Source organism: Podarcis melisellensis (genome assembly GCF_964234715.1).
Source record: "Podarcis melisellensis genome assembly, chromosome: 7".
Classification (NCBI taxonomy): domain Eukaryota; kingdom Metazoa; phylum Chordata; class Lepidosauria; order Squamata; family Lacertidae; genus Podarcis; species Podarcis melisellensis.
Window position 1 is genome coordinate 22,141,857 of NC_138539.1, and position 12,771 is coordinate 22,154,627.

The following is a 12,771-nucleotide window of genomic DNA, read 5'->3' on the forward strand; positions in this document are numbered from 1 at the left end:
GATCACAAAAATTAAAATTCCTTTCATTTGGCTATTTCTAAAAGATTGTCTTTATTAACAAATGTAAGAATTGTTTACAAATTGTACAAAAGTAGTACATAAATCCAGAAAGTGTAGAAACCCATAAACTATACTTTAAAAAAGAGAAATCCTTTGGTTACAGATATTTTCTGTAGAACAAGCTTGTGCGTTATAGTCAAGTACTTTGATAACATAGAAAACTGTAGATTTAAAGCATGGAGTTAATATGTAAGGTATGAAATATAAGTGGTCAAAGGGGGAAGAGAATCTTTGAAAGAGCTCTATTTTGGCAGTTCTTCTATAATGATGCGAGAGACTGAGTTCCATCCAGTGGAAGCATCTCCAGGTGGGTAATCGGAACAAGTACCAACCCAAACAGCAATATCCACCAGGCCAGCGCTGATCCCTTCACAAAGCCCTTCCACTGTATGAAAGACAAAAAGCATAGTGGTTTCACCCAAAACAGAGGGATTGAACCTGTGCCCACCAGGCACCGTTTGATTCACCTCCCATCACCCCTCTATTACTTTCAAAAATTAATCATGTTCATTATTTTCAATGGTTCTACTCTGTGTAGGACTAGCATTGGATGCACCCTTGTATGTCCACACAGAATTGCATGGAAATAATAAAAAGTTTTAGTGGATGTTTGCAACAGTACAATTAATAGGCGGGGAGTTCCAAAGGACTGGCATCTTTAAAAAGAGAAGAGCCACTTTTGGTGCTGATTACTGTAGTTCATGTTTATTTCTTTTATTAACTGTCACCAGGAGGAATCAAGACCCCTTATAACTCATAAATCTTTTTTGCTTGGTTATTTTACTTAAAATGCTGTTATTTTCTGCCTTATACACATTGTGACTTTATTTTGCTTTGTATCTGGTGACCAATACCCATTATTTGTTTGTATTATTTCATGTTATTCTTAACAAAATTTATATTATAGACATAAAAAAAGAGGAGAACCATTCATTGTGATTTGGGAAGAAACGGCCCCGTGCTTAGGTTTTGGTTTTGTTTGTTAAAAAAAAAATCTCCATCAACTAATTATAGCTGTCAGTAAACAAAATCAATATTCTGTGAGAAGGTGCTCTCATTTTAATGGAAACTTTAACAATGTTCAGTTGTCTACTCATACTCTGTGTGTCTGAGCAAATTTAAAGGACAATAATTGGTGTAGTTTCTGACCTTTGCATTCTGGAACAAATGTTTTTCTGCTATAGCATCCTACAATTCAGGGAAGAAGCTGAATGGATCAGCCATCACTAGCAGTTTGCTGTGGGGCAACATTAATGGCTTTTACGCTCTGTCAACCTTCCTTCCAGATGCAGGGCTACCAGGTGGTGTCTAGAGTTGGGCTCTAGTAGCTGCATTTATATCTCTATACTTTCTTCTTTGGCATTCACTCGTAGCCAAGTAAGATTGTCTTCCATAAACACAGTTTTAACAGTGAGTTCATAAATGATTGTGGAGGCCAATTCTGGATCCAAACATCCTTCCATAGTGGGGACATAGGTTTCTGGGCCATAACTGATCATGGTTAGGGTTTGCCAAGCATGCCTTCCTCTTAGCACATTTCTTCCTTTTGTCCTGAGTTCAAGTGTCTTCAAAGCGCATGACACCTTTGGTAAAGGCTGTTCTCCAAATGGAATGCTCACAGGACAGTGTTTATATCTCTATACTTTCTAGCTTATAACTGTGTGAGTCTAAGCCTGGAGGAGGTTTGATTCTCATCTGTCTGATCCTAAACCTTAGTTCTTTATCACCAGAAAGGAAAACTCTGATGTACCTATTACCTTATTATTGTGTTTATTTTCTACAGGGAACCAGGCAAGTAACGCCATCTGCATCTCACATGTGCCCAGAATTTTTACAGTGAAATTCTTCTTGGTCTCACAAGATTATCTTGATACGTACCTGAAGAAGTGCGGTGTATGTTAATGGTGGAATTTAATTCCGGACTTCCTTGATCTAAATAAATTATAGCTTCAATGGGAAGCGGCCCAGAGCATTCAGCTCCATTAAATGTAAAATACCATCTCTGGCAACAAGCGTTTCTGCATTTGAGTCTAAGTGATCCACTGAAGAGGACTCTTAAAGCACTGTTGCTGCGCATCTTTGTGAATGTGCACTCCTATTACAAAACAAGAAAAAGTTGTGTGTTTAAGTGGTTGATTATTTATTGACTTGTCATTTAAAAAGAAATAGTTACTACCTTAAAGGGACAGCTGCCTCAAAAAGCTTATGCCATAATAATTTGGTTAGTCTTTAAAGTGCAACAGACTCCTGGTTATTTCTTATAGAGTTAGACAAATAGCATCCCTTCTCCAGCAATCCTCTGCGTCCTCTGCTCTAGATTTTTATATTTAAATCCTAATACCAGAGCTTGCTTACAGTATCTTTCATCAGTCATTTGAGATGCCTCAGTGGGCCTCCTTAAGTGGATCTCTGATTGCTGACTGCAGTAGGTAGGCCCTGGATGCTAGGAATAAGGAAGCCAAAGCGATAAGGAAAAGAATGATCACCACATCTTTGTACCCTCACCCACCTCTGTTGCTGTAATATACATTATAAATGCAATGGTACTTGCTTACTGCAATTTTTCCAAGGTCTATGCCATAGTTCAGAGCACTCCATGAACACTGTTTGTAGTTGGGTGTCCAAGACTCCTCAAAGCTTTCTCTCATGCATTCTCCTTTTTCTCCTTTTAGTCCATCTCGACCCGGGATCCCAGGTGTTCCAGGAATTCCATTGACACCAGGGTTTCCGTCTCTTCCAGGAACACCATTAGGTCCTTGCAAACACATCCCATTATACTGAAAATCAAAATTATTCCCATTTTATAGACACATAGTTATATATATATATAGATGCTTGAGCTTGATACAGTAAACCAATAACCACATTGGTTATTACATTTTGTTGTTGCAAAGGAACCATTTTTCTCCCCCGGCTTGTCTCGTATACACACACATAAACCAGGCACTGCTTTCCCCAATGGACATATTACTTAAAGAAATGTGGCGAGTTACAGCCACAGCTTACCAAGGCCAGCTCTGCTTCTGTGTCCAACGTGGCAATGAATGGCTTGAGTGAGGAAGAATGTTTTAAGAAACCCACTAACCATTTCCCTAAATATTCATGCTCAGTGAGTAATAACAAAGAGCGGCGGAGATCAGTCAGATTACTCATCCTCTGCAGCCGTAATGTCCCACCACAGCAGATTACACAGCTGTCTCTTTTGCAACCCTGCAGGCAGCTGTGAGTTTTACGTTAGCAGAGAGAAAGGCTGTATGCATTGCCAGTCTAACACACAGGTAGGCCAAAGCTGGTTTGGGGGGGAAATGCATAAAAATGCAGTATTTCATAAGAAACAACAGGCTAGATAGCATCAGGTGTACACCGCTTCCCAAATGAGAGGTGGAAGCACACTGGATGAAGAATAAACATCTGCATGTTTAAGTACACAGCCCTTGAGATCTCAAGTTGTAACAATGAGCACAGCACAGCTCCCATTCCACCCCATCTACAGACTTTAATATTACTTTCCATCAGTCAAGCTTTATTTAAACATGATGCCAGGTAAACAGTAAGGATTTATCTGCATAGTGTTGTTTGAACCTGGCATCACATTATGTATGCAACATTAGCATCCTGTTGCAGTATGGCCCCTGCTAGATGGTGCCTCTCTCGCACACTATTTGTTATTTTCTTACCAAACCCAGAACTGCTTAACGTCAGCAACATTAAGCCTTGTGTGCTTTTGGATGTGACGCCCAGGCAACCCAGTTTAAATTAGAAACGGAACACATGCACTGGTAAATTATTCTAATTGCGCACCATCATATCTAAATGTGGCTTTAGAGCCATTCAACATTCAGAAGGATCTTTGCAAGTTTTCAGAAACTAGTAGAATTCTGGCTGCGGACTGCATCTTCCGCCCAGCTGCGTTTGATAATAATGCTCCTTCATTTGTTCCTTCCCCACATCCTCTCCTTTTCCAGTATTGTGTCTGTCAGGTTTGTTTTCTTAATCTTATTCAGCAGCTCGAAAACATTGGGGGCTTGGCTTATTCTTTTCTTCTTACACATCGATTGTTGCCAGCATGGTGCAGAGGTCAGACCCATCAACCAGGACCTGGGAGACCAGGGCTCAATCCCCAGTCAGCCAAGAAGCTTACTGAGTGACCTGGAGCCAGTCAGCCACCTAACCTACCTTGCAGGGTTGTTGTGAGGGTGACCTGAAGAATGCAAGGTAGAACCAGGTAGGCCACCTTGAGTTCTTTGGAGGAAATCACACTGCAGTCCCCTGTGCTCCTGGACTCCCCCCATCGGTGTCTGCCTGGCCACCGGGAGAATAGGATGCTGGGCTATTTTAGCCTGATCTAGCCAGGCTGCTACTTCTTATGGTGGGATATAAATGAGTAAGACAGGAAGTGGCACGCCAAGACAAGGGTGGCGCTGTGGTCTAAAACACTGAGCCTAGGGCTTGCCGATCAGAAGGTCGGCAGTTCGAATCCCCGCGACGGGGTGAGCTCCCGTTGCTCGGTCCCAGCTCCTGCCAACCTAGCAGTTCGAAAGCACGTCATGTCAGGTAGATACATAGGTACCACTCCGGTGGGAAGGCAAACGGCGTTTCCATGTGCTGCTCTGGTTCGCCAGAAGCAGCTTAGTCATGCCGGCCACATGACCCGGAAGCTGTCTGCGGACAAATGCCGGCTTCCTCAGCCAGTAAAGCGAGATGAGCACCGCAACCCCAGAGTTGTCCGCGACTGGACTTAACAGTCAGGGTCCCTTTACCTTTACCAGCCAGGCTGCTGCTTCTTATGGTGGGATATAAATGAGTAAAACTGGAAGTGGCACACCAAGAAGAGGGCTAAGCAGGAGGTCTCCTTGAGGGGTGTATCTAGGGTTTGGAAAGGTTGTCCACCAAGGGTGCTGGCCCAACTCCTAGCCCCCCCCCCCCATTTGATGGACAAGGCCATTCAAATGATGTGTGTGACGCATCTTGTGATCAATTATGTGGGGTGGGGCTTATCTGCCTCCCTCCATATTTTATCCAAGTTGACACCCAGTGGGCGCCAAAATGGTGCCTCTCCACTCTGGCTTGGAATGGCAGAGCGCCCAGCTCCTTGGGCAGGGTGCAAGGGAACCTAAGGTACGCCTCTGCCCCCATCCCTCTGCCCCGAGGAAAACGCAATGCGTGCGCCCTCTCGGGATCGCTGCTTGCCTCCATGCCACCCACGACCCACCGCAGCCCGAGACCCTGCGCGGCCCCCTCCGGGGATCGCGGCGCCCTCGCTGCGCACTCACCACGTCCACCACCTCCCTCTGGCGAAGCGCCTTCTGCTTGCCTTTGGGGGTCTCGGCCAGGCCGGCCGGGGGGCTCGCCGACAGCACCCCCAGCAGCAGCAGCAGCGCCGCGAAGGCGACCAGCGAAGGCGGACAGGGAGGCAGGAGCTTCATGGCGCTGGCGGAGAGAGCGAGCGGGAGGCAGAGCCGAGGCGCGGATGAATCGGGCAGTGTCTGCGCCGCGCATAAGCGAGCCTTTCAGTCCCTCCCCGGGGGGGGGGCGGCCAGGAATGCGCAGTCCGCAGCAGCGTCCGCCCGGCTAAGCGGAGGGGGAGAGGGAGAGGGGTGGGCGGAGAAGGCAGGGGGTCTCCCCCCCCCCAGCCACGTGCGGACGGAGGCAGGAAAAGGGGATGAGGTAGGATGGAGGGAGCGCGCCGCACAGTCGAGGGGAGAAGGCAACTTCTGCGCCTCTCGACGGCGGCGCCGCTTTCCCGGCGCTGGCAAAGACTGGCCGCTGGGGGGCGCCCGGCTTGACTGCCCCGCCGCCGGATCTCCCTCCTCGCCCCGGAGCCGTCTGCTTGGATGCAAGCCAGGCGAGGAAAACGCAGCCGCTTCTTTGTCCGGAATCCGCCTGCGGAGAGAGAGCGGTCTTGCATTTCCAGATGCAACGCTCTTGGCTTTGCGGGATGCGCGAGAGGAGCCCGGCCCACGCAGGCTTCCTTAGCACGAAAGAGAGAGTTGCCTGCTGATACCCCCCTTTGCATTACCAACAGATAACCATTACAAAGGGTTGGAATGTTTTGATTTCTCCATTGCTATAAATACTCACATGCAATACATTGCCCTGTGGTTGCGCGTTTTTGTTGGTGGCTGCACAGAGTGATGATGCAGTGTTAAAAGTTGTTGCAAACGAAATCCCTGATCTGGACGTTGTGTAGAGTAGACATTGGGCTGCAGCTCCCTCCTTCCATTTACCGGTATTCTCTAATTACCAGGTTGGGCACTGCTTTCCTTCTGGGTGAAGACAGAGGCAAAGTGGGTGTTGAAAAGTTCCCTCTTCTCTGTAACCCAATAGCATTTCTCAATCTTCTCAAAAGACCTTTTGTTGTTGTTGTTTAGTCGTGTCCAACTCTTCGTGGCCCCCTGGACCAGCCCTGACCACTCAGACAGGACCACTCCTGTCTTCCACTGCTTCCCGCAGTTTGGTCAAACTCATGCTGGTAGCTTTGAGAACACCATCCAACCATCTTGTCCTCTGTCGTCCCCTTCTCCTTGTGCCCTCCATCTTTCCCAACATCGGGGTCTTTTCCAGGGAGTCTTCTCTTCTCATCAGGTGGCCAAAGTATTGGAGCCTCAGCTTCAGGATCTGTCCTTCCAGTGAGCACTCAGGGCTGATTTCCTGAAGAATGGATAGGTTTGATCTTCTAGCAGTCCATGGGACTCTCAAGTCTCCTCCAGCACCATAATTCAAAAGCAACCTACTATTTGCTTATTCTTCCTCTTGCCTCAAACGTAGCCGAAAATAAACTTAAAAATTATTCTCTTGCAACCCTGAGTTTATCCAAGCTTTGACCCTCCTTCTCCGTGGAGCTGTCGACTACTCTTCCATCATTTCTCCTTTCTTCCCTTTCTTGTGCATTCTCTTCTTCTATCTCAGCTCATCTGTAAGCTCCTTGTGCAGCCACACTCATATCTTTTAAGTGTCTCCTTACTTTTCCATCAGCAGTTGCGCCTTCAATACCTCACCTCTAAGAATAAGATGGCTTCCACCGTACAAAAGTCAAAATCAGCAGAACTGGCAAAGGGCAAAATCATAGTTAGAGCAGGAAGAAACAAATGTCAGACAAAAAAGTACTTCTTCATATAACATACAGTTAAACAACGGAACTCACTCCCACAAGATGTAGCGATGGGGACCAACTTGGATGGCTTAAAATGAGGGTTGGACAAATCCATGAAATGGTTACGTGTCATGTACTACATCCACATTTGGAGGAATCATGCTGGAGTTGTTTGAATATTTATCTTTTCCATTGGAAGGTTACACTTCCTCTGCAGCTATTTTAAGACACAAAGCTACCACAATATCTAATGGCAATTATTTCTGACAATTATTGTCTCGTACAGTATTTAGATATGGATGTGGGACCAAAGAGGTAGCCAAAAGACAGTTCCATTCCCCCCACAACTAACTCCAGCCAGTGGCGTAGTGTGGGGGTGCGGGGGGGCCCGGCCGCACCGGGCGCAACATCTGGGGGTTAGGGTTAGGGGGCGCAAATCCACGGGTTAGGGGGTGCAAATTACTTGCCTTGCCCCGGGTGCTGACAACCCACGCTACGCCACTGACTCCAGCCAAAACCAGCCCTGCTCTGAATCACCACCTCATGCCTAGTTAGGAAACCAGCACTGAGTTAGGAACCCTGACCAAATAATGAAGTAACTTAGCCACTTTGGGGAATGTAGATTCTACGACTCTTTATCACTGCTTTGATGACAATCCCCACACACTCCTACTTTTTGTTACAATTGTTAAAATGGCCAATATATATATATATATACCATCATTTGTGAGCTCTCTGGCATTACTCCAGTTAATTGCTGGCAAATGCCTGTGGTTCTGAGTCAGAGACAAGGCATTTAATTGCTTGCCAGGAAGCTGAACTTCACTGTACACATTTATCTTTGTTACTGAGAAGGCTTGCTGGGACCTGCCCACTTGCCATTAAAGCCACTGACACAATCCATCTGGAAATATTTAAACCCTATGCACATAAATGCACAGTGCATGACTTACAAGGGAAATGCCCTGCAGCTTCAATCTATAGAAACTGTTTTACCAAACACTGTAGTGGAACACACATATGCATACACATATAAACATTTGTATAAAGAAAGGTAGGCTGTGATTCATCTCTATGTGTATCTTAACAAGCTTTGTTCCTGACTCCAGGGACATCTGTATTGCCTATTTGTATTATTTTCCATTAACATGTTTATATTCAGCTTTCCCATCTGAACAGTGGGGCACTCAGCTAAACAAATTAAAAAATGCAATTTTTAATTGCAATTTTGAACATTAATCTGGGTAAATCAGTCATACCTAGAATGAGTTCCCATAGCATGTAAACCATGGTTCGTCATTACATTATAAATGGGCCTAAATACAATTTAGTATGATATTAGGATTCAATAGGATATTAGAAGTCTTCCTGCAAACAAATCAAGGTGCACATCACTGTTATTCAGTTACCATAAAATCACACAACAGCTGCTTTTAGGAATTATGATTTGAACTGTACACATACAGGCTCCAACCTTACTTACAGTGATTCCCCTCACTTATAGTACTGTCATAGGCCAGGTCTTTTCAGCTTCAACCTCCAGCAAGTTATTAGTTCTAAGAAGCCCAGCTGTAGAGAACAGACATGCATCAGTATATCAATGTTTGCATAAATGCTGGAAGTTGGTTTCCTTTACATTTCTATATTGACTTAGGCAAGAAGAAGAAAAATATTGCTCTCTCCTCTTCCATGGGTATATCAAATTAATAAAGCTCAAACAGTGTTAAGTACAGATCAGAAATCCCATTATGTACGGAATTACCCTCACCCAAAAAGATTCAGATTAATAAGGTGGAAGATTCTTATGAGTACCCAGCTTTCTTGCATTTCAAAAAGTATAAGAAAACAGGAACAGAATCATAATGAAGAGAAATAAAAATGCAATAGGAGGATTTCACACCATAAAGCTCCTGTAAGCCATGTTGCATTTGATGCCAAATTCTCACTTTTGTTTTGTGGGGTTTTGCATGTGAATACTGCATGTGAATACTGGCAAGAGTTTTGCTCAAACAAAAAGCAGCCGAGCTTCTTCAAAGCACCACTGAGCACAGCACCCAGTGGCAGCTGATGGATGCTCAGTTTTCCTGTGATGTGGCATTTTAATGAGATGCTCCAGTGAGAGTGGGTGGTCAGACTTCAAAGAGAAATCTTATGCTGCATCCCATTTGGCCGCTTCACTTTCAGTGTTTTGCAGAAAGCTAAGCTTACCTCTCTCATTCTGCTGAAGCAGCTGAATTGGAAGGAAAGTCTAGATGAAACTTCATACCGCTGGCTGAAAGAGTCTGGGTGGAGGGGGAAAGGGGGGCCCTGCACTTTGCTTTGAAACAGGTCACAACATTTCAAACAGAAGCACAACCAACATCCTCTGCTGCCTCCTGCTCTTTGCTGGTGGCTACGGTTATGTTTTAAAGAGGTGCTGCAAAGAAGAAACATTATAATTATTTCTCTTACCAGAAGATGTTTACACAGACTTGAAATACCAACAAACATGGGGCTGTTGCCAACAAAATCACTGTGTGCACAGAAGAACCTCTGTGAGTGCGGCCGAACTTCCCTTCCTTCTTCCCCCTCACTCTGCCGCAATGCCCACAAATCTGCTTGGGGAGGGGAGAGGTTGAGGGGAAACCCAGAGCAGATTTGGGGGCAGTGGGTGGGGGAGGTAATAGAAATTCGATTGCATTTGCACAAGTCATTCCCTGAACCCATCGATTCAGTGGGATACAACCCATGGTTTACTGGTGGTATTTTGCTGGTTTGAACTTTGCATAGCACTATCATTATGGAAAGCTTGTTGAATACAGCATCTTACAGCAATGAATAAAGCAAATTCAGTACTGTATTATAAAGTTCAGTGCACTTTGAGTGCTAAGAATCCTAATGCAGTTTTATCAGTATACAAATGTTCATTTGGGGTACTTTGTCAAGTTCTGATTATGCCACATGGGGAATAGTGCAGAAAATGGCAATTAAAATTGCTGGGGCAGCAATGAAATGTGTTCTGACTGGGAAGGTGGGAGTCATGCCCTGGGGGGCTGGCTGGTTGCCAAAATGCTACCGCAGCATGTTGCTCTACGTATGTGCAGTCATACAGGTTCTGAGCTTGCAGAACTTGTGTGACTGCACAGAGTTCTCAAAGCAGTGTAGGAAAGGGAATTAAAAGGCCTTTGACAACATCTCTTGGAAATTTATGAAGGGAAATTTAAAAGAAATGGGAGCGGGGCGGGGTTTTCAAAATGGGATTGACGCAATATATTCAGAACAAAAAGCCAAATTGATAGTTAACAATGTGGTAACGGAAGAATTTAAAATTGAAAAAGGAACACGACAAGGCTGCCCGATTTCCCCTCTGTTATTTATTTCAGTCCTGGAGGTGCTCCTGAACTTGATTAGAGGTGACCGGCTGGTGCAGGAGATTGAGGTCGGAGCGAAACAATATAAACTTAAAGCTTTTGCAGATGACCTAGTTTTGACATTGCAGGAGCCAGAATCTAGTACGAAAAGAGTATTACAACTGATACATGATTTTGGACAGGTCGCAGGATTTAAGCTAAATAAACAAAAAACGAAGGTGTTAGGGAAAAATATGACAGATACAGAGTCAGAACGGTTTCAGAGAGAAACAGAATTATCATTGGTGAAAAAGGTAAAGTACCTAGGGGTTAATATAACAGTCAAGAATCTGAGTCTATTTAAGGATAATTATGAAAAATGTTGGTCTGAAATTAAGAGAGACTTGGAAAGTTGGGCAAAATTGAAGCTTTCTTTGTTAGGCCGAATTGCTGCCATTAAGATGAATGTGCTGCCAAAGATGTTGTTCTTGTTTCAAACATTGCAAATTGTGGACAAAACGGAGTGTTTTCGGAGGTGGCAGAGAGATATTTCCAAATTTGTCTGGCAGGGCAAAAAGCCCCGAATCAAGTTTAAGATATTAACAGATGCAAAGGAAAGAGGGGGCTTTGCCCTGCCAGACTTAAGGCTGTACTATGAAGCCGCAGCTTTCTGTTGGCTAAAAGATTGGCTACTTCTCGAAGACACTGACGTGTTAGATCTGGAAGGTTATAACAATGCTTTTGGTTGGCACGCATATTTGTGGTATGACAAAGCTAAGATAAACAAGGCCTTTAAGAACCATATTGTCAGAAAAGCAGTGTTTAATGTCTGGACAAAATACAAAGACTTATTGGAAAATAAAACTCCAAGGTGGCTTTCACCCTTGGAAGCTAAGGCTTGGAAAAGACCCAATATGGAAGCCTACTGGCCAAAATATTGGGAACTGTTAGAAAAAGACGGAGACAATTGGAAATTGCAGAGTATGGAGAAAATGAAGGATAAAGTGCGAGACTGGTTACATTACGCTCAGATTAAGGAAATTTTTAAAAGTGACAAAAAGCTAGGATTCCAGGTGGAGAAATCGAAGTTGGAAACAGAACTGTTAGAACCTAAGACTAAGGTACTTTCAAGAATGTATAATTTGCTGCTGAAATGGAATACGCAAGACGAAATGGTTAAGTCGGCTATGATAAAATGGGCACAGGACATTGGGCATAACATTATGTTTGAGGACTGGGAAAGGTTGTGGACCACTGGGTTGAATTTCACTGCATGTAATGCTTTGAAAGAAAATGTAATGAAAATGATATACAGATGGTACATGACCCCAGTTAAACTTGCCAAAATATACCATTCGTCTGATAATAAATGTTGGAAATGTAAAGAAAATGAAGGAACATTCTTCCACCTCTGGTGGACTTGCCCCAAAGTGAAGGCCTTCTGGGAAATGATATATAATGAGTTGAAAAAGGTGTTTAAGTATACCTTTACCAAGAAACCAGAGGCCTTTCTTCTGGGCATTGTCGACCAGAAGGTGTTAAAGAAAGATAGAACATTTTTCATGTACGCAACAACAGCAGCAAGGATACTACTCGCTAAGAACTGGAAAACTCAAGATCTACCCACACTGGAAGAATGGCAGATGCAACTGATGGACTATATGCAACTGGCGGAAATGACTGGCAGAATCCGAGACCTGGGAGAAGAAAGGATTGAAGAAGATTGGAAGAAATTCAAGACTTACCTGCAGAAATATTGTGACTTAGTGGAATGTTAAGAAGGATGCTTGGTTATAAATAATTGGCCATCACTAAAATAGATTAAGAATTGATGATAAGAGAGATTAAGAGAAACAATTAGTAGGAGAATTATTTTATGGTATTTAAGCAAGTGGTTATAGATTTGGAAATAAGATGATAATTTGCTTGACAAAAATTTATTAAAGATGTAAATGGGAGCGGGAGACGTGAGGAAGTTCAAGGATATCATGAAATTTTGTTAAAACAAAGCAATAATGTTTATTACTATTGTATTCTTTTTTCTAAAAACTCTAATAAATATTTATTAAAAAAAAAAGGAAGGGGAATTAAAATTTATCAGGGTTGAAGTGGAATATGTTCTCTGCAAAAAGTGGCATAAAAGTAGCCACTTTAAATTTTATTCCCCCCCCCAAAAAAGTATAAGGAAGGCAAATATGACAGAAATTTATAAGATTAGTGATGGTGCACATGAACAGAAAGTCATGAAATGAAACTTGTTGGCAAAATAATAATGAATGTTCAGAGAGT

At 43.6% G+C, this 12,771-nt stretch overlaps 1 protein-coding gene and 1 long non-coding RNA gene across 2 annotated transcripts; both read right to left on the reverse strand.

Moving 5' to 3' along the window:
- Nucleotides 1–21: 21 nt before the first annotated feature.
- Nucleotides 22–5,997, reverse strand: CTHRC1 (collagen triple helix repeat containing 1). Its single transcript, XM_081919514.1, has 4 exons — nucleotides 5,334–5,997; nucleotides 2,616–2,837; nucleotides 1,939–2,155; nucleotides 22–445 (listed from the first exon to the last, which is right to left on the reverse strand). Exons 1-4 carry the CDS (start codon nucleotides 5,484–5,486, stop codon nucleotides 303–305), a joined length of 735 nt encoding a protein of 244 aa, XP_081775640.1. The 5' UTR covers nucleotides 5,487–5,997; the 3' UTR covers nucleotides 22–302.
- Nucleotides 5,998–6,797: 800 nt separating this feature from the next.
- LOC309374534 lies at nucleotides 6,798–10,306 on the reverse strand. The gene is made up of 3 exons (XR_014170619.1): nucleotides 9,362–10,306; nucleotides 8,637–8,722; nucleotides 6,798–7,370 (listed from the first exon to the last, which is right to left on the reverse strand). It is a non-coding gene; the product is annotated as an uncharacterized lncRNA (long non-coding RNA).
- Nucleotides 10,307–12,771: the final 2,465 nt, after the last annotated feature.